We start from the raw sequence: 18927 nt of genomic DNA, 5'->3' as shown, positions 1-18927 counted from the left end.
GCTTTGCACCTCCCGTTAGCGCCCTAAGAGGACACTAATGGCACGCAAAGCAACTAGTGCCCTGGTGCGGCGATGTTTGCGCCGCTTGCGAAATTGACCAGACATTTTGCAGCAGCGCTAAACACTACCGCCATGATCTGCGCCTGCAGATCGTGACCTCAGTCGAGCGTGAAGCGCCCCGGACCAGATATTGAGTGGCGCCCCCTTGCCTTTCCACCTGCCACTAGCAACGACAGGTTGAGGGGAACGTTTTGCAGTCGGGAAGGGACTGGGGGAGCGCTATTTAAAGGCGATCGCTTCCTGCCTTTTTTTGTCGGCGACATTTTTGCACCACGCATTCTGAGAGAGAGAGAGAGAGAGATACTGCTGGAGAGATTCAATGCTGTGTGAAGGAGTTTTGGGTACTGAGCAGCACTTTTCAGGTTCATTTTGATTTGACCTTGCATCAATTTAGAAGAGACTATGGGGGCTGCACTCTGAGCTCTTTCCCTGGGCCTCTCCATTGTTCTTTCCAGCAGAATTGATGTACAGGTCTCTCCAGGCTGAGATTCAAGGCTGCAATGAGCAGCGTGTGGATGGAGAGCAAAATCGACCCTCCCCTTTAAGAACTGGCCGGCGCCAGTGTGTCTGTGTTCCATTGCTGACTGACATCACATGAGCTTCGCCAGCGCTCTGAGGTAGTGCCTCGCACCTCGGCGATAGCGCCTCGAGAGGTGTGTAGCGCCTGATTCAGCACTCCAATCACCTCCAGGGGTGATAGAAGCCAAGTTTGCAGTCGGAGGCGATAATTAGCGCCAGGCGCTAAACTTTGCGCCCGGCCAATAATTGCGCCCCAAACGGGGCGATGCCGAATTTTTCCCCCATGATTCTAACCCATGTCCAAAAACAGATAAACTGGCTATCAACTCATTGTTAGTCATGGGATTTTGCTGTGTACAAAGTGGCTGCTGCATTTATTGACATATAACCACTTCAGAGTAACTTATTATAGATGAAGGACTTTGATTTTGTTTCTGGATACATAATAAGGTGCTATATAAATCCATGTTCTTTTCAGCAGCAAGGCATCACAATTTAAGTTGTGATCCCACCTCTTGCCTCTTCCCTATTCTGCCTCCATTCAGTCTGATACTTGGAAAGAGGTGACAAGTGTACACCTGTAGTCAGTTATAGGAGGAAATAAAAAACAGGGAAGAGTTTGTACTGATTTATTAGAGTGGTTTGATTTCTACAGTACAGGTCATCTCAGAAAGACAAAGTTAGGTTGGCATGCAATACAGAGAACGGCCGCAGATCCGGAAAGAGCTGTGTGAACCTGCTGAGGGCTCCTTGGCAGTCATAGAAGTGGAACCCACCCTTCATGGGTCCGTCTCTGACTCTCAATCATCACGACACCAGCAGATCTCAATACTCACTACTGAACAGTGCTTTGTACTACACTTCTAGGGAAGGTTACAACCATTAAATAGTTTCTTTATAAAACAAACTCCGACTACATCTAAAGCTGTAGTGCCCCAGATTTTTTTTAAATACAGTTTTAAGAAGTATTCTTACCTTATCTCAGCTGAAGAGAAAGAAAAATCAACTGCATCGAAAAAAAAGTCTGCAAGAGTTTTTTTTTAATAAAAAAGGGATCATAATGTTTCTTCATAATGAATGAAAGGCAAATCTCACCCTGACCTTTTTTCCAGTTGCCAACTTTCTTCCCACTTTGGGAGGTTGTTTTACTGCCTGAAAGGCTGCACTGTCAGCACCAGAACTGACAGGGTACCCTTTGATTATTTAAAAACATACATATATAATGTTCTAAAATCGATTACAAATTTTAAAAAACTGAAACAAGTGACTCTAAAATCGTTTCAGCAGCTGCACGATGTATGTGCTTTTCAAGCCAGTTCATAAAGGAGGCTATACCTTTTGAAAATGTTTGATTTAATAATTTAGCATTTTGGGGGCACTGCTACTTTAAAACTACACACCATGTTAAATCACACATACACAAACCTTCAATAGGAATCCCATTTTCATAGTGCTATTAGCATCACAGCATCTTCTCGATTGAAGACTGGCAAATTACACAGAATTCAATAGTTCGATTCAGAAATACAATTTTCTCTGCAACTTGCTGTTGCCGCTTCTTGAAGATGCTTATGCTTCATCATTATCTCCCTCTTCCTCTTCGAACTCCTCCTGCTCATCTGCAGTGGCATCCTGGTACTGCTGGTACTCAGATACCAGGTCATTCATGTTGCTCTCAGCCTCAGTGAACTCCATCTCATCCATCCCCTCGCCCGTGTACCAGTGCAAGAAGGCCTTCCTGCGGAACATGGCAGTGAACTGATCGGAGATGCGCTTGAACAACTCCTGGATGGCGGTGCTGTTGCCGATGAAGGTGGAAGACATCTTGAGGCCGCGGGGCGGGATGTCACAGACAGCCGTCTTAACATTGTTGGGAATCCATTCCACAAAATAGCTGCTGTTCTTGTTCTGGACGTTGAGCATCTGCTCATCCACTTCCTTCATGGACATCCGGCCTCGGAATATGGCAGCAACGGTCAAGTAGCGTCCATGTCGTGGGTCGCAGGCTGCCATCATGTTTTTGGCATCAAACATTTGCTGAGTCAGCTCCGGCACCGTGAGCGCTCTGTAATTCTGGCTACCGCGGCTGGTAAGCGGAGCAAAGCCCGGCATGAAGAAGTGGAGCCGAGGGAAGGGCACCATGTTCACTGCCAGCTTGCGAAGGTCAGCATTGAGTTGTCCAGGGAAGCGGAGGCAGGTGGTGACTCCGCTCATGGTAGCAGAGACCAAGTGATTAAGATCTCCATATGTGGGAGTGGTCAGCTTCATGGTGCGGAAGCAGATGTCATAAAGGGCTTCATTGTCAATGCAGTACGTCTCGTCTGTGTTCTCCACCAGCTGATGGACGGACAGGGTAGCGTTGTACGGCTCCACCACAGTGTCCGAAACTTTAGGCGAGGGCATGACGCTGAATGTGTTCATGATGCGGTCGGGGTATTCCTCCCGGATCTTGCTGATGAGGAGGGTGCCCATCCCAGAGCCGGTGCCACCACCCAGTGAGTGAGTGAGCTGGAATCCCTGTAAACAGTCACAGCTCTCAGACTCCTTCCTCACCACATCAAGCACTGCATCAACCAGTTCAGCTCCCTCGGTGTAGTGACCCTTGGCCCAATTGTTTCCAGCACCACTTTGACCTGGAAGAAAAATACTCATGACATGGAAAAGCACAGGCATTCACAATGTCATTCAAAACTTTTAACACCCAATTTCTGCTCCAAAACTAGTTTACACAATCATTTTCATTACTCATTAATATTACTGCTTTGAAAATGTTATTCATTATGTTTGAAAACCTGATTCTTTTTCTCTCCCTCTCCCCTGCAGGCTGCAGTACAATTCCACAGGAGCTAATAAACCCTTCTGTTACCTTACTCAAATGATCATCCTTCATATGCAAGTCCAAACAGCAAGTGGTGGCAGGCTATTCAACCTTGGGAAGAGGCATCACAGCCCAGCCAGACACTGCTTACCCAACATTCCAGCTAAACCATGGATAGGTCTCAGCTGGTGGAAACCCTGGCTGATTTTAATGGCCTCAGTTGACATCAGCTCACTCAGTATCTATCAGGGATGGAACCTGGAACCTCCTGACCTGTACAGCTCTGCAGGACATTCACCCACTAAGGCATCAGGGAGAGTGATTTTAAGGCTGGTATAAAGGATATAAATCAGAGGTCTAATCTACACAAGGGAAAATGAAGATCCCAACACACATACAATGAAATCTGAGTAAATTGCATTCAATATCCCAATGGGAAGTTTGTGCAATGCATATTGATTAGAAAATGCTGGAAAATGGGTAACAAAAGTGATTCATGGAGTAGAAATAGGATTTCATTGGGCAGAATATTAATGTAAGTTACTGAATGATGTATCAGTTTGAATGCGATCACTCCTCTGCAGACGTCCTTTAGACGAGAGATCATTTGTACATTATGCCCCATTGACTCTTTGCAAGTGCAGCATACAAGGCTATAGGTCTGTAAAAAATTGGATCTCTGCATTATACCAGTGCAAAGAGCTGAAGCAGCTCAAAAGACCAGGATTGTTAAACAGACAGTACCAAGTAAGAATTTATGTTGCCTTATTTTCTTCCCTCCTGCTCTCCTGAAGGCACTGACCCTAGCTGAGGTATAGGTGCCTCCGATTGCTCACCCATGTGGCCATTCTTCCAGTGTAAGATTAAAAAGTCTTGGCAGGCTATTCAACTAGCAGCATCACAGCAGAGCCTGATCTGATCCTCATTGAACACCCCCCAGTTGCACGCTTTCCAGCAGGGCTCACTAGATAGCAATCAGGAGCAGCAACCCTAGCTGATTTTTTCCCCTCTCCACCCGAGGAGCACTAAAGTTAATTAAAGAATCCCAACTGCTGTTGTAACCGAGATCAGCTGACTCAGCACAGACCAGAGATCAAAACAAGGATCTTGTGGTCTGTATGGCTCAGTACCACACCAGACAGTGCCTCTAACCACTATATCATCAGGACAATGTAAACGAGAATAGTTACAGGACGAGTGTGCTCATGTCCTTCTCCATGGCGAGGTAAGCTGGAGGACCAGTCACCTTGTACTACTTTTTCACCTCCTAATGATGGGAAATAGAGGAGTATACAAATAAAAAGATAAGCTGTCTGTTTATTCATTTATGAGAATGGCATTTTACAAAAAAAACATGATCCACTTGCTTCATCTCTACAGAGCCCACTCAACTATCTTAAACCAGCTGTTTATGCAATTAAAAGAGTATTACTATTGTACCCCTACCAAATACAAAGTTATCTGGTCTAAATATCTGTCCAAATGGCCCAGATCTGACGGAGTCCATGGTACCAGGTTCCAAGTCGACCAGAATCGCACGGGGAACATACTTGTCACCTGGAAAAGAGACAATACAACAGCAACATTATATTAAAGACAATACAGATGTGAAGTTTCAGACAAAGTTAAATCCACACAGGAAGAGACCACTGCACCTTTCAAGTAAAGAGTAGAGAAACAATTAAAGCAGGGGAAGATACAGGGCTATGGGGAGAGAGCAGGATAGTGGGATTCGTTTGTGATTGATCCAGCAAAGAGCAAGCACAGACACAATGGGCCGAATGGCCTCCTGCAATATAAACTTCTTTTATTCTTGCATGGAAGAGGGTGAAGTAATAAATATACAGAGATAGGGAGTGGTAAAGCTTGACATCAACATTTATCCTGGCTTTTAACAAATAACTTTAATGTTACGTTCATATTACAGAACTGCTTCCGGTAGAGGAGATTCTGCAACTGTTTGGCTCCTATTGCTGTGGAATCTGCTGCCATTTACATTGTGGAAAGGATTTTTCAGCACAGTAACAACAGACTGGACTAGCGCATACCCAGGCGCTTTAAAAGCTGTGATATGCAACTTATTTTTCTGGCTGCCAGCTCTCCCATGATGGTTGCGCAGGCCACTAATCGGGGAGTGTAATGAAATCTGTTTGTCTTGCCTGTATTCGTTTTGCACTCATGTATATTACCCTCCCCCACACGGTGTATAGTTTCACTTCCTCTTTCCTGACTAACCTGGAAGGTTCCAGGTCTTGGCTCTTGGCTCCGCCCCTGACTTCTCTTACTTAAAGATCCCAGGATCTGTATGACTCATTCCTGTGAGCCAGTCGGTGTGTTGAGATGTTAGCTCTGATCTTAGTGATTAAAAGCCAACTTGTTAAAAGTCTATAACTTCTAGTTTTGTGGTTATTGAAGGCACATCAGGGAGTCACACTGCTGGCCTGCACAGGCAGAGAACATGCTCTCCCACACTGCACAGAAGCCATTTGATTACTCCAGGGAAAACCTGCCAATTGGGCCATGGCATCTCCAGAAACATCAGCATAGCCACCACTGGCTGCAAGGTGAGTACAGTATTCTGTGTCTCACCTCCTGACTCCCCAAAGCCTTTCCACCATTTACAAGGCACAAGTAAGGAGTGTGATGGAATACTCTCCATTTGCCTGGATGAGTGCAGCTCCAACAACACTCAAGAAGCTCAACACCATCCAGGACAAAGCAGCCCGCTTGATTAGCACCCCATCCACCACCTTAAACGTTCATTCCCTCCACCACCAGCATACCATGGCTGCAGTGTACCGTCTACAAGATGCACAGCAGCAACTCACCAAGGCTTCTTCAGCAGCATCTCCCAAACCTGCGACCGCTACCACCTCGAAGGACAAGAGCAGTAGGCGCATGGGAACACCATCCTGACTTGGAAGTATATCAGCGTTCCTTCATCATCGCTGGGTCATAATCCTAGAACTCCCTAACAGCACTGTGGGAGTACCTTCACCAAATGGACTGCAGCAGTTCAAGAAGGAGGCTCACCACCACCTTCTCAAGGGCAATTAGGGATGGGCAATAAATGCTGTCCTTGCCAGTGATGCCCACATCCCATGAACAAATAAAAAAAACCTCAGACTTGTATGTCTTTTATTTTTTTTAAAAGACATAACACAGCCTGATTTAAATGGTTAAAACAAACTAGAAAATAGTCAGTTCTACACCATCTGGAGTCAAGCATTGTGACTTTATACTCAAAGATGTTTATCCCACTAGTACACTACCAGGTATGTTGTTTGATCTCATCAAGTGAGCATTTTTGAACAGTTCAGGAAACAGATGGGCTATTAGTGTCTACAATGCCCTGTGGCAAGGTGGCAATTTCACCAGTGAAGAGTTATTAAAGGACAAATCCTCTAGCCTATATTATATACACCACCCACATTGTTACCACATTTAGTCAGAAACAATTCTAGGAACTGATGACTATTCTGATTTGCTTTTTTAACTTTCTATAATCCTCCCAGTCCTCATTCTCGACACCATTCTTCATCCTAGCATAAGTTTGCCCCTTTTATTATAATACTAGACCCATAGTTTCATCACCCTAGGTGCCCTTTTTAACCTATTGGGGCGATGTACTTATTTTATAATTCATTAATTACCTGCTTGAATAGATTCTGCTATTAGTCTGTATTTTACAAATAATTTCAACCACCCTATTCCAGCCAATTCTTTCTTCATCCCTTCAAAGCTAGCCTGTGGTTTAAATCCTAAACCTTGGTTTGTGATCCTCCTTTCTCCCTTTCATATTAAAGGTTACTATTCCCCCAGGATGCTCTCTTACTATCAACCATCAATTATTTCTGGGCTTGTTAATCATAACTAAATCAAGTATCTCCTGCTCATGTGTTGCTGCTTTAGGAAACTATCTGGTATACATTCAAAAAACAGTTTCCTTTCCTACTCATGCTGCTATTTCCCTCATACTCCATATGCATAGGTTAAATCTCCCATGACCAGATTTTCCTTCTTATACATCTCTGATCTGCACACACATACAATCCTCTAAGATATTTCAGTCAGAATGTCTCAAATACTCCCACCAGTGATCTGCATCATTTCCTGTTCCTTAAATCTACCCATAGTGAATCCACCTGCTGATGACTCATTCAAATCCCTTCTTTCTACTGCCATGATAGTGTCTTTTATGAGTACTTCTATTCCCCCTTTCCAATTTTCCATCCTTTCTGGAAAAAAAATTATATCCTGGTATATTTAGCCCCCTGTAGCGGTTCGTGTAGATCGCCACTAAATAAGAGTTTGACTTCGATGAACTATTAACAAGTTGTTTATTTACAGGAACAGACTAATTACATCAGGTAAGATGGCTGACTGTAGGAGCACCGTGGTATAGGTCTTGTCCCAGTGGGGACTCCACGAGGACTGAGTTCGCAGTCCTGTGGGGAGCGTGATGACGTCATCGCGTTTGTGTTGTGACGTCATCACGTTCGCGTTTCCCGTGCTTAGGGCATCACGTGATGCATGTCATCACGTTTGCCCGCGCTTGGGGCAGCCACGTGACCGCGTTGTTGCGTCGCTGGCCGTTGAGGCCGAGGTCGCGAGGCCGGGCTGTGCCGGTGCTTGCCGCGGGAGCGGAAGATCGCGTCGCTCCCGTCGGCTGGCCGATGCGGCCGAAGATGCTATGCCGGGTTGCGCCAGCGGCCGTCCTGGAAGGCCGAGTCAGGCCGGCGGCCGCCGCACGCACGTTACGTCATACGTGACATGACGTCAGCACGTTAGGGTACATCTTAAAGGGGCAACGGCCCCGACAGGTAAGCTAACATATATAAGTAAGTTAAGTACATACAGTTAGGTAAGTTAAAGGGAATTATGTATATATCTATATGTAAGGGACAACCGGTGGTACCGCCACATGGGCCCCCCCAGAATTCGCTTTAACGGAAGTCCAAGGATGAGATGGTCTGACGAGCTGGTGGTCTCGGTGGTCGTGCTGTCTCGACTTAGCGAGCGAGGTCCGAAGATGCTGCTCGTGAGGGGATCCGTACACGCGTTGTGGCGAATAAAGTGTATCCGTCAGGCGAAGGACCATGGAGACATGCGAAACAGCAGGCCTTGTCAGAGTGACGGGCAGGTTGGGCGGACGCGGGCGATGACTCTGTTGATGTTGGAACAAGTCCTTGTTATGCCGAACTCTGCAGGAACGCCAAACGAACGTTCCAGAAGGACTTGACAGGCAAGGTGAGTGAACTCGCCAACAGGTGAGCGAAACCTTCAGGAGGCTGGAACACGCGGAATGGTGCGTGCCATAGTGCTACGACATTAACACAACAGAGGGTGAAGAGTTACTGCGTTAACCTGTGATCGGTGAGGCTAGCAACTTTCACGTGGCTGATCGCGGCCGCAGGATGCCCGTTGGACCCGTCCTCGATGTGTGCAGCTTCAGTAGACGTTTGCGTTTGTTACAGGGAGCACTGGAGAAAGGGCGGCAACGGTCCAGGTTGTTGTTGCTTTCAGGAGGGGTAACTCTGCCTGGAGGGCGGCAACACTTGTAACTGTTCTTGCTTTAGGAGAAAACAGCCGGGAGGGTGGCACGCTTTTTGTTCACGCCGAATCGTGTAGTAGGTAACACAACCAGCAGGCTGAAGGGCTGGTGCATCGTCGGCGGAGAAGGAGTCGTCGGTGTTCACGAGGGATGGGTCCTCGTGGTTCGCGAGGGATGGGTCCTCGTGCGCGAGGAGTGCGTCCTCGTGTTTTGCGGGGGTGAGTCCTCGTGGTATCCCCGCAGGGTGCGCTCCGATTTTGTGGGCTCGAACATGCTGTACCCCGCGCTTGGAGAGATTTATACTTGCTGTCGCTGTGGACGTAGAGGCGGACGATCCATGTGGTGGTAGGAAAGATGAGTACGGGGACCGTGAGCAAGTGTGTGGTCGGCGCCGCATCGATGTTCTCGTCGCACGGGGCTTCTACCAGTATAAAGCACGAGGGAGACTGTGGCTCCCTGGATTGCGGTAGCGACAGCAAAACGGTTGGTGCTTCCATGGCGTGTTTCTTTTGTGAAACTTGCTCACAAAAAAACGAACGGGGTCCGGTTGAGGTTTGTCCATGTCAAACGGGATCTGCTCCAGGCTGTGCTTACCTTGCGAATACGTTCGCAAAGACGGAGTCGCCTTTGGCGGAGTGAGGCGGTTGCTGTTCCGTGGTTGTGCGTTGGTCGTCTTGTGGGAAGACGAGGTTCAGGCACGCGTTGCTACCGTGAAAATCGTTCACGGATACGGGTTCACCAATTGTAGCGTTGGAATTGATGAACTCCCGTACTCACGTCGTTGGGTCACCAATGTAGCGGTCGCTGGCCGTTGAGGCCGAGGCTGGGCTGTGTCGGTGCTTGCCGCGGGAGCGGAAGATTGCGTCGCTCCCGTCGGCTGGCCGATGCGGCCGAAGACGCTATGCTAGGTTGCGCCGGCGGCCGTCCTGGAAGGCTGAGTCGGGCCGGCGGCCGCCGCACGCACGTTACGTCATACGTGACGTGACGTCAGCACGTTAGGGTACATCTTAAAGGGGCAACAGCCCCGACAGGTAAGTTAAAGGGGCCACGGCCCCAACAGGTAAGCTAACATATATAAGTAAGTTAAGTACATACAGTTAGGTAAGTTAAAGGGAATTATGTATATATCTATATGTAAGGGACAACCGGTGGTACCGCCACACCCCAGTCTTTTCCAGGGTGCCATCTGTGGGAACGAGGGTTGACACTACCTGAGTACCTCAATGTTCTTTCTGGGCAGTCTGTGGGATCAGGACATGAGTTAAAATGGCTTTCTGCTAAGCAGATGAATTATATAAAGAGGCCCAAAAGCAAGGATATCTTCACAGAAAAGTAGGATAGGAGAATGTGCAAGAGTCACTCAGCCATATCTGTAATTGTCTGGAATATGTCAGCTTGGTCACTTGTGTTTATGGGAATGGGAAGAGTTTGAGGGCAATCAGGTCACTTCTGGTCATGGCAATAAAATAATTAGAAGAGTTAAGTGCATGTTTGTTTACATCATGATATTCTGTTGGCATTTATATGTATCTTTGATGTACTATGATTTATTGGTGGTTTGCATCGAAAGGTGAAATTGGTATAAGAGACGTGAGTGAACCACTGTTTAACAGATCATACTGGAATCGTGGAGTATGATGACTCAACATACTTTTTTTGGATAGTATGATTAAGCTCTCATACTGGATTTGTGAAGTATGATGCTTCAATAAAGACTGATCCTGCATTGCTACAACTGAATGGGTGTGTAATCTGGTGTTTAAAGTAACGAGGCAAAAAGGAACAAGAAAACAGTCCAACATCTTGGTGACTCCGACATGATATTTTCAAATTTTGTTAAGTCGAAGTTGGTGAGACGTGATTTTTTCAAATTTCGTTAAGTCTGAGTTGGTCGGACGTGAAGTGAAATTTCAGAATTTTTTTAAGTTGAAGTTGGTCCAACGTGATTTTTTAAAATTTTGTTAAAGTTGGAGTTGGTTCAACAACAACAACTTGTATTTATATAGCGCCTTTAACGAAATAAAACATCCCAAGGTGCTTCACAGGAGTATTATAAAACAAAAAATTTTACACCGAGCCACCTAAGGCGAAATTAGGGCAGGTGACCAAAAGCTTGGTCAAAGAGGTAGGTTTAAAGGAGGAAAGAGAGATTGAGAGGCGGAAAGCGTTAGGCAGGGAATTCCAGAGCTTGGGGCCTAGAAGAAGTGTTTCCCACACATCAGTTCGAGGGGTGAGTATTCTCTTAGTTGTTGCGACCTAAAGGGATCTCCAGTTAGCAATGGGAGGATCAGGAAATATTCCGGACAAGGTCTGGTCATTTCTTAATAAATGGATTGAGTCTAAAAGGAGGCCCTACGGGATAGGGCAGAAAACAATGACAGGAAGCTGGAGCGAGACATGCAGTCCTTAGTGGAGAGTGTCCGGTTAAAAGGGATTATGATGTTAGGGTTAAAAGGTGATAAAAAGAGAAAGGCGTTAGTGTTACAGTGTCTAATGCGGAGGATTCAGAAGTTAGGAGAAGAGGCTGAGGCCTGAGATGAAGAAGTCTCAGAACTTATAGAGCAGCGAACAGAACTTACAGAACAGGAATCAAGAACTAGAGAAAGGAATATCTAAGCTGCAGCATGCAAAGTTGGCGGAGACCCGGGTGGGCACTGAAGTTAGAGGGGCCCCTACCCCACGTCCTGGGAAGGGCATGGGAGGGCAGCAGGCGACAGAAATTGATGAAGACTGGTGGTGTTCAGAGAATTCCCCAAGTCCAAGAGTTGAAAAGGGGATTATGAGACAGGAAGCATGGCCACCGTCCCCTTCCTCACCCCCTTTACCTTCTCCGACTTAGGAGCCCCGATCCCGCGTGGTTCGGGTGAAGATGTTAGGTACGGAGGAGGAGCAGTTAGATGCCTCTTCGGCTCCTCAGACACTCGTCACCCCGAGAAATTTCACCCAACCTTCTGGTAATGCGGAGAGTGGGGGGGGGGTGGGGGGAGCACGTTCAGGCGGACAAGGCAAGAGCATGATCATGAATCTTCCACTCCCTATGCAGGTCATGAAGGAAACGCTACCTTTAGTAGTTTTGAGAATTCCTGGGATGAGTGAGGAGGGGTAAAGTTACAGGACATGAGAGCTATCCTTGGTAAACCTTAGTAAGTTTTCCCAATGGTGGTGTAATATTCTGGGATGGTGGCAGTCGTGGGACATATTGGAGAAACAGAGGGTTCATACAATTCTACGAGCTTTAGGGAATTACCTGGGAAAGGTGGTAGGTTTTGATCAAACCCAAGGTCCCTGCACTGTAGAATCATTGTTGCGATCTTTGGTGCTCATTGAGGGCCACAGTTGATAAAGTGTCTCACATTATTACCAGGGGAAGGACCCAGGGAAGCGGGGGAATGTATATTTCAGTTGTGCAAAAGCTTGGGAACAAATTGGATTGAAATCAGTTATTATGAGGATGATGTCCATAGAGAGATCATTTTGACTCTTCCACTCCCTCAGTAGTGCTGGAAGTAGATGCTTGGGGCAGGGACAAGAGATTTGATAAATGGATGGCGAGGGTGTAACGTCTGTATCAGAGAGCTGCAGGTTTCCCAGTCATAGAAGTGAGACAGGGGTTACAGCGATGGAAGGCAGAAGGGCCTGAGTGAATAAATCCCATTAAGGGAGCGAGACCAGGTGGTGTCTGGGACTAGATCTGTCAGTTGATAGAGGACACAGATAGATTGGCTAAAGAAGTAGAGAAGTTAAAAGAAAAGTTGAAGAATCAGGAAAAGGCAACAAGGGTCACAGACAGAAATGAGACCTCGATCCAGTTGGTAAGGTCAGGGTGAGATTCCGCAAGTGAGATGGAATCGCAATAGGGAAGCCACACCGTAACCTCACATGTTGCTTTTTCAGGACTCTTACTTCAGGATAGGGGTGGCCGTCCCCTTATCGAGGCATGTGTAGAAGGGCAGCGGGAAATATCTTCAATTGACACAGGGTCCACGTTTACATTTGCAGATACTTCTGTTCCACCATCTACAGTTATGACCATTCAGGGTGCCACTGGTGTCCCGGAGGCCATTCCCGTCATGCATAATGTTGTGCTGTGGGAAACTAAATCAGGGAATGAGTCGGTTACGGCGTCAATGGCAAACACGGTTGGTCCTGTTAAGTCGGTGTGTCCAAAGGAATGACCTCTCCTCCCCACAGATTGAGGACCCTTGTTGGCAGTGGGGGCACCCAACTCCTTGGCTGCCATATGAATGAAGGTTGAGGTGGTCCTGGAATGATGGATCTCCCCCCTCCCCAGAGACAGTACCCTTTCCCCCCAGATGCATGTGGAGCAATTACTGAGAAATTGATGCAGAAACAGAGATGAAAGCAATGGGAGAAGTTTGCTCAGAAGCACTTAAAGTTTCTGTAGGAAAGGGTTGTCTCAGAACTGATGAGATGTTCAGTGAAAAGCTAAAGTGTGGGAGTTGTAAGCATGGTCTAAAGGGATGCAGAATGGGACTTGGAATGTTGAGAGGCAGTTATAGGAGTTCTGAAGGGTGAACTGAGACTCTCGACTGAATCTTTAGCATTCCCTTCACCCTTTACTCTATGTTGTTGCACCCCTCCCATATACCAGAGAAATGTGTTAAGAATTGTGCAGGAGGTAACAGGTTTTGGTGAGGTCACAGACTGTGAGTTTAAGATTCTGAATCAGTACAGAATGGGATTCAATAGAAAACATCAGAAATTGAAAATTGGTTTAAGGGAAAAAGGATAAATTAGTCTATGATGGAATAAGGAAGTTTTTTTGTTTTCAGTGTGAATGTGGCCCCTCCCTCTTTTTTCAAGCTGTATTGTGTTTAGTTTAAGATATTGGTCTGAATTAAATTGGAGTTATTGAGGTTAACTTAAATTTCTGACCAATGTCAAGGATTCCATGATTTAAGGTGATTCTGATTGTTTATTCATCTTAGTGGTACTGGAGTGTGTGACCAGAGAGAAAAAGGGGAACGCGACTGCTATCAGCAGTATGATAATGATATGAAGACATCCTGTAGTTGGAATGTACTACAGAATTGTTTCACAGAATGTTTATAGTGGTGTTACTAATTATGTCTGATGTTTTTACCTGTTGAATTGAATTGATCAGGACCTTTGTAAGTTTTAAAAGGCAAAAAGACTTTGCAAAAGTAAGATTTTTTTAATGAATTTTTAAAAAATTTACTTGAAAGCTGCGAGAAGCTGTGTAACACAAGCTGACATTGATTGATGAAGTCTGGGTTTTGTTTTCTTTTGAAATGTAAAAAAGAGAAGTGAACTCTCTCCACGAGCAGCTGTGAGTTTTTTTTTGCTTTCTAGTATCAGATTAACTCTGCTTTAATTCACTAAGCAACAACCTTTGCATTGCTGAATGTAAACATTTTGGGCATTTTTAAATTTTAAGTTTCTTAATTTGAGTGGCTATTTCCCCAGTGACAGAAGGGAATCAAGAATTGACAAATTAACCCATTGGGCTCGCAAAAAAAGCCACAATGGATTTTCTGTTTTTTCTTTTAAGCAGAGGACCATATGTGTGTTGATGGTGCAAGAGTGGTTCTTTGCATAATTTACATTCTTATCTGCAGACATTGATGGATCTTGAATATTGCAGCATGGTGACAAAAATTGGACTTAACACTTTGCCTTTCCAATGCTTGGAATTAACCTATTCGGAGTCATTTGTTATCTTCCAAGACACATTGCTCGAGGGGGAATATAGAAGACTTACATACGAACGGAATTGCAACTACTTTTGTCTCCTTTGTAAAACCACCAAGCCTGTGCATAATTTGTTTGTGAAATTGAAACTGATTGGCTAAATTGGTACGAGTTGCTGTTCAAGCACTCGAGAAGGAAAATTTATCTGAAATTTAAGGGTATAATTTAAATTTGAGTTTTGAAAAGGTCCAGTCTAAGTGGTTTCCGTCCACTGTATTAAGAAAGAAGTTTTGGGAGGAGACTGTTGTATTAAAGGTAACGAACATCCATCATCTTGCAGACTGAGTTGCTCTCCGGAATTGGGATAATTTTGAAATATTTTGAGAAATAAAAAGGTCCAATAAGAGGCTAAGTGGAATGAACAAAACTGTTTTGATAACTTGGATTAATTTGGGAACTTTGTTAAGTAGTAATGATCGTATTGTATTGGGTGGTAAAGTTTCTCAAGGGCTCATAAATGAGATTAAATGGTAATATGGGATTTTTTCTAAAATCATTTTTCTAGGTGTTTATGAGTGAATTTCAGGAACCCGAACATGGGTTAGGAAATGATGTGCGAGTGCATCCCTGAGTAACATAATTCCTGAAAGGATTTCAATTTGATATCGATGTACATTCTATTGAAAGTCAGGAAAGTGTAGGTGAGAATCATTCATTTCTCTTGGAGATGTTTGTGTCTTTGCCTATACTGAACAATGAGGAAAATGTATTTGATAGCCTGGCCACTACCCTAGACATTGGGACCATGCAGGCGGCGATGAGAAAAGACCTCCAATCCTTTGCTAAGATAATTTAAAAGCCCAGGAATGGCTTGTATCTGATGTCAAGTGTAGTATATTGGGATGCCGGTGTGTTTGCAAATATGTTGCACATGAAGCAACTAGCACAAGGAAATGCATGGTGAAGATGCACTGAAGAACGGGTCTCGGATATCCTCGATTCCTAGGTTGTGCAATGGACAGTAGCCCATCCAGATGCATAGGCAACATCAAATCCTCTGGTTGCAGTGACTCCTTACCAGCTGCTTCATTGTAGTAGACGTTGATCCTATCCAGCTGTATGTCACTTTCACCACGGGCGCTTCCAGAAGGATCAATTCCATGTTCATCGCTGATCACCTCCCAAAACTATGAAAACAGATCACAAAGATCACAGATCACAAAGTGAGATTTTTTTATCTTGGTAGAATCCAGTCTTTAAATTGACAAATCCCGATTAGGAAAGCCTGGGGGACTGAATGAATCAACCGTTACTCGCACATGATTCTATGAAATGCATGAACGTGTGGGATGCAGTCTGGAGCAATTCCAGCCAGCTAGCGTGAAGGGCGCAGGTCATTGAGGTCGGGGGCGAGGGGGTGTATAAACCACACCCTCTGCAGCTGGGTTCAATGCACATCGGCGCAATAGGAGAAACTGCTTCTGGGTCGCACACAGGGCTCGCATTATAGCCCTGCACCAGAAAGGAGATGATCAGAATGGGGTTTTATCGCCAGCTCACACGTACTCCGCGCAACAGCAAATTCTATCTAAACCATTCACGTCTACATTCGTACGGGACAAGCTGCACCGATTCTGCATTTCCCCATTTATGTTAGCTCCCAGTCTTATTCCTGGTTGGAAAGCGCTGTGGCTTCCTTTTGCAACTGGGACCCTGTGAGATTTCATCTTCAGGGGCTGACTGGATGAGGACATGCTGCTGGGGAATGCCGAGGGAGATTCCCTTGGATCACATACATGCAGACTTAACACGAGAATAAATCTACCCTGGAGACAGCAGTGATACTGAACCCCACAAAACCCAAACCACTCCCTTGAGCATGGAAGAGCCTCAAGCAGCTGGGCTGTCCAGACAAGAGCCACTACTTTACGCCACAATCCTGCAAATTTCATGAATGCGAGAACAATTTTGCACAGTGGGCAGATAAATAGACATTGTTTGCACCCATATCTGCTCCCTACACCATGCATTCCTCGGAGAGCATGCTGCTTAATGTGAGGACACAAAGCTTTAGATGGCCCGGGCGATCTGCACCCCGGCGCTATCAGAGCCTGAATAAAACAACAAAAAAACCAAAACCTGTCCCCCGAGTTTACTTCAAATTGAGCTGAGGTTTGGTTCATAGGGGTTCGGTTCGATTTAGATCGAAATTACACCCCGATCCCTATTCTGTCGAATTCTGGCATCCAGACAAAGGAATAGGGAGGGAGGGTGCAGGGCTGTCATCAGCCTGCGCGCATGTCCAGCTGCTTCCATATTCAGCCCCAGTTACTTAGGCATAGCAATACCTAGGAATTTTCCCCAGACTAATACTAATACTGTGTGCTTAATTCCTTTTACAAATATAAATCAGTTACAACCGCTGGAAAATACACCATTATGGTGTGGTTTCACTAAGTTGTCAGACTGTGTCAGATAGAATCAAGCACTTGCGGTTCCAAGCATTGGGAAAGGGTGTGGTTTAATTTTCTTACAGGGATGCAGTCAAGTAGCATTTTATAAGACATAGCCTCTGAGTATCTTTCGATTGACAGAAATTATTTGCATTGTGCATTTATATAAATGACTTCAATATTGGGTTTCTTACCTTGGCTCCGATCTGGTTCCCGCATTGTCCAGCCTGGATGTGCAGAATTTCCCTCATTGTCGTGCCTGTTCTTTTTTTTGTTGGGGGGGATGCTGCAGAATCAATTTACAGAAGGATGCAGGTGCTGATCTCTTTGCATATGCTGCAGGGCTCGGTGTGTTTCCGGACAGTTGCAAAGCTCCGTTTGTGTGCAGAGGGGTGTAAATGCTGTGGGAGGGCTTGACGTCAGGCTGAAGCTCACGAACTGTCCGTAAGACTCTGCTCTGCAGCTGCCGGCTCACACTAGCAAAGCGCGTCCTTCGCTCACTACTTTTATGAAGCGTCCAACGCCAGTGCACTCTGGGAGATGTAGTCGCCTCACAGAATCATGAACTGAATGAGGGGTGCAAAACTCGAACACTAAATTTACCTTTGTCTAGCAATAATCAATTTATGGTGACGTGAACTTTTTCTGTTACCTCCCTACCGGATTCCAGCACAATCTGAGATGGAGAACCACCAGAGAAATTTGCAAATGACACTAAATTGGGGAGCGAAGTGGTACATTTTGGTTGGAAGAATAAGGAGGCCACATACTCCTTGGGAAATAATGGGGTAGAGGAGCAGCGGGATCTGGGGGTATCGAAACACAATTCACTAAAAGTAGCGACGCAGGTTAACAAGGCCATAAAAAAGCAAACAAAGCACTGGGGTTCATTTCCAGAGGGATAGAATTGAAAAGCAGCGAAGTTATGTTAAATAACAACAGAAAATGCTGGAAACACTCAGCAAGCCAGGCAGCATCCGTGGAGAGAGAAACAGAGTTAACCTTTCAGGTCTGGGACCCTTCGTCAGAACTTTTTCCAGTTCTGCTGAAGGGTCACAGACCTGAAACGTTAACTCTGTTTCTCTCTCTCCACGGATGCTGCCTGGCCTGCTGAGTGTTTCCAGCATTTTCTGTTGTTATTTTAGATTTCCAGCATCCACAGTATTTTGCTATTGAAGTTATGTTAAACTTCTCCATATTTATGATATAGAGGCATTGGACAAGATGCAAAAAAGGTTAAGAAAAATGATAGCAGAACTGGGAGGTTATACCTATCAGAAAAGACTGAACAGGCTGGGGCACTTTTCTCTAGAAAAGAGAAGACTGAGGGGTGACTTGATAGAGGTCTTTAAGATTATGAAAGGGTTTGATGGGGTAGACATTGAGAAGATGTTTCCACTTGCGGGGGAGACCAGAACTAGGGGCCATCAATATAAGATAGTCACTAATAAATCCAATAAGGAATTCAGGAGAAACTTTTTCACCTGGAGAGTGGTTAGAATATGGAACTCGCTACCACAGATGCATTTAAGGGGAAGCTAGATAAGTACATGAAGGAGAAAGAGATAGAAGGATATGTTGATGGGGTTAGATGAAGAAGGGTGGGAGGAGGCTCGTGTATAGCATAAACACAGGCATGAATCTGCTGGGCCTAATGGCCTGTTTCTGTGCTGTAAATACTATGTAAGAGAATGTACATGGACATTTGATAAAGTGCCACATAATAGGCTTGCCAGCAAAGTTGAAGCCCATGGAATAAAAGGGACAGTGGCAGCATGGATACAAAATTGGCTAAGTGACAGGAAACAGAGAGTAGTGGTGAACAGTTGTTTAGCGGACTGGAGGAAGGT

At 45.5% G+C, this 18927-nt stretch overlaps 1 protein-coding gene across 1 annotated transcript; it reads right to left on the bottom strand.

Moving 5' to 3' along the window:
* Positions 1-1194: 1194 nt before the first annotated feature.
* Positions 1195-17563, bottom strand: LOC147108544 (tubulin beta chain-like). Its single transcript, XM_086005217.1, has 4 exons — positions 17272-17563; positions 15703-15811; positions 4844-4954; positions 1195-3212 (listed from the first exon to the last, which is right to left on the bottom strand). The coding sequence occupies exons 1-4, from the start codon at positions 17326-17328 to the stop codon at positions 2149-2151; spliced, it is 1341 nt and encodes a 446-aa protein (XP_085861343.1). The 5' UTR covers positions 17329-17563; the 3' UTR covers positions 1195-2148.
* Between the last annotated feature and the right edge of the window lie 1364 nt (positions 17564-18927).

The sequence above is a fragment of the Somniosus microcephalus genome, chromosome 13, assembly GCF_052327205.1.
Source record: "Somniosus microcephalus isolate GS21.2 chromosome 13, FLI_Smic_1.0, whole genome shotgun sequence".
Taxonomy (NCBI): Eukaryota; Metazoa; Chordata; class Chondrichthyes; order Squaliformes; family Somniosidae; genus Somniosus; species Somniosus microcephalus.
This window is presented reverse-complemented; position numbering and strand designations above follow the sequence as displayed.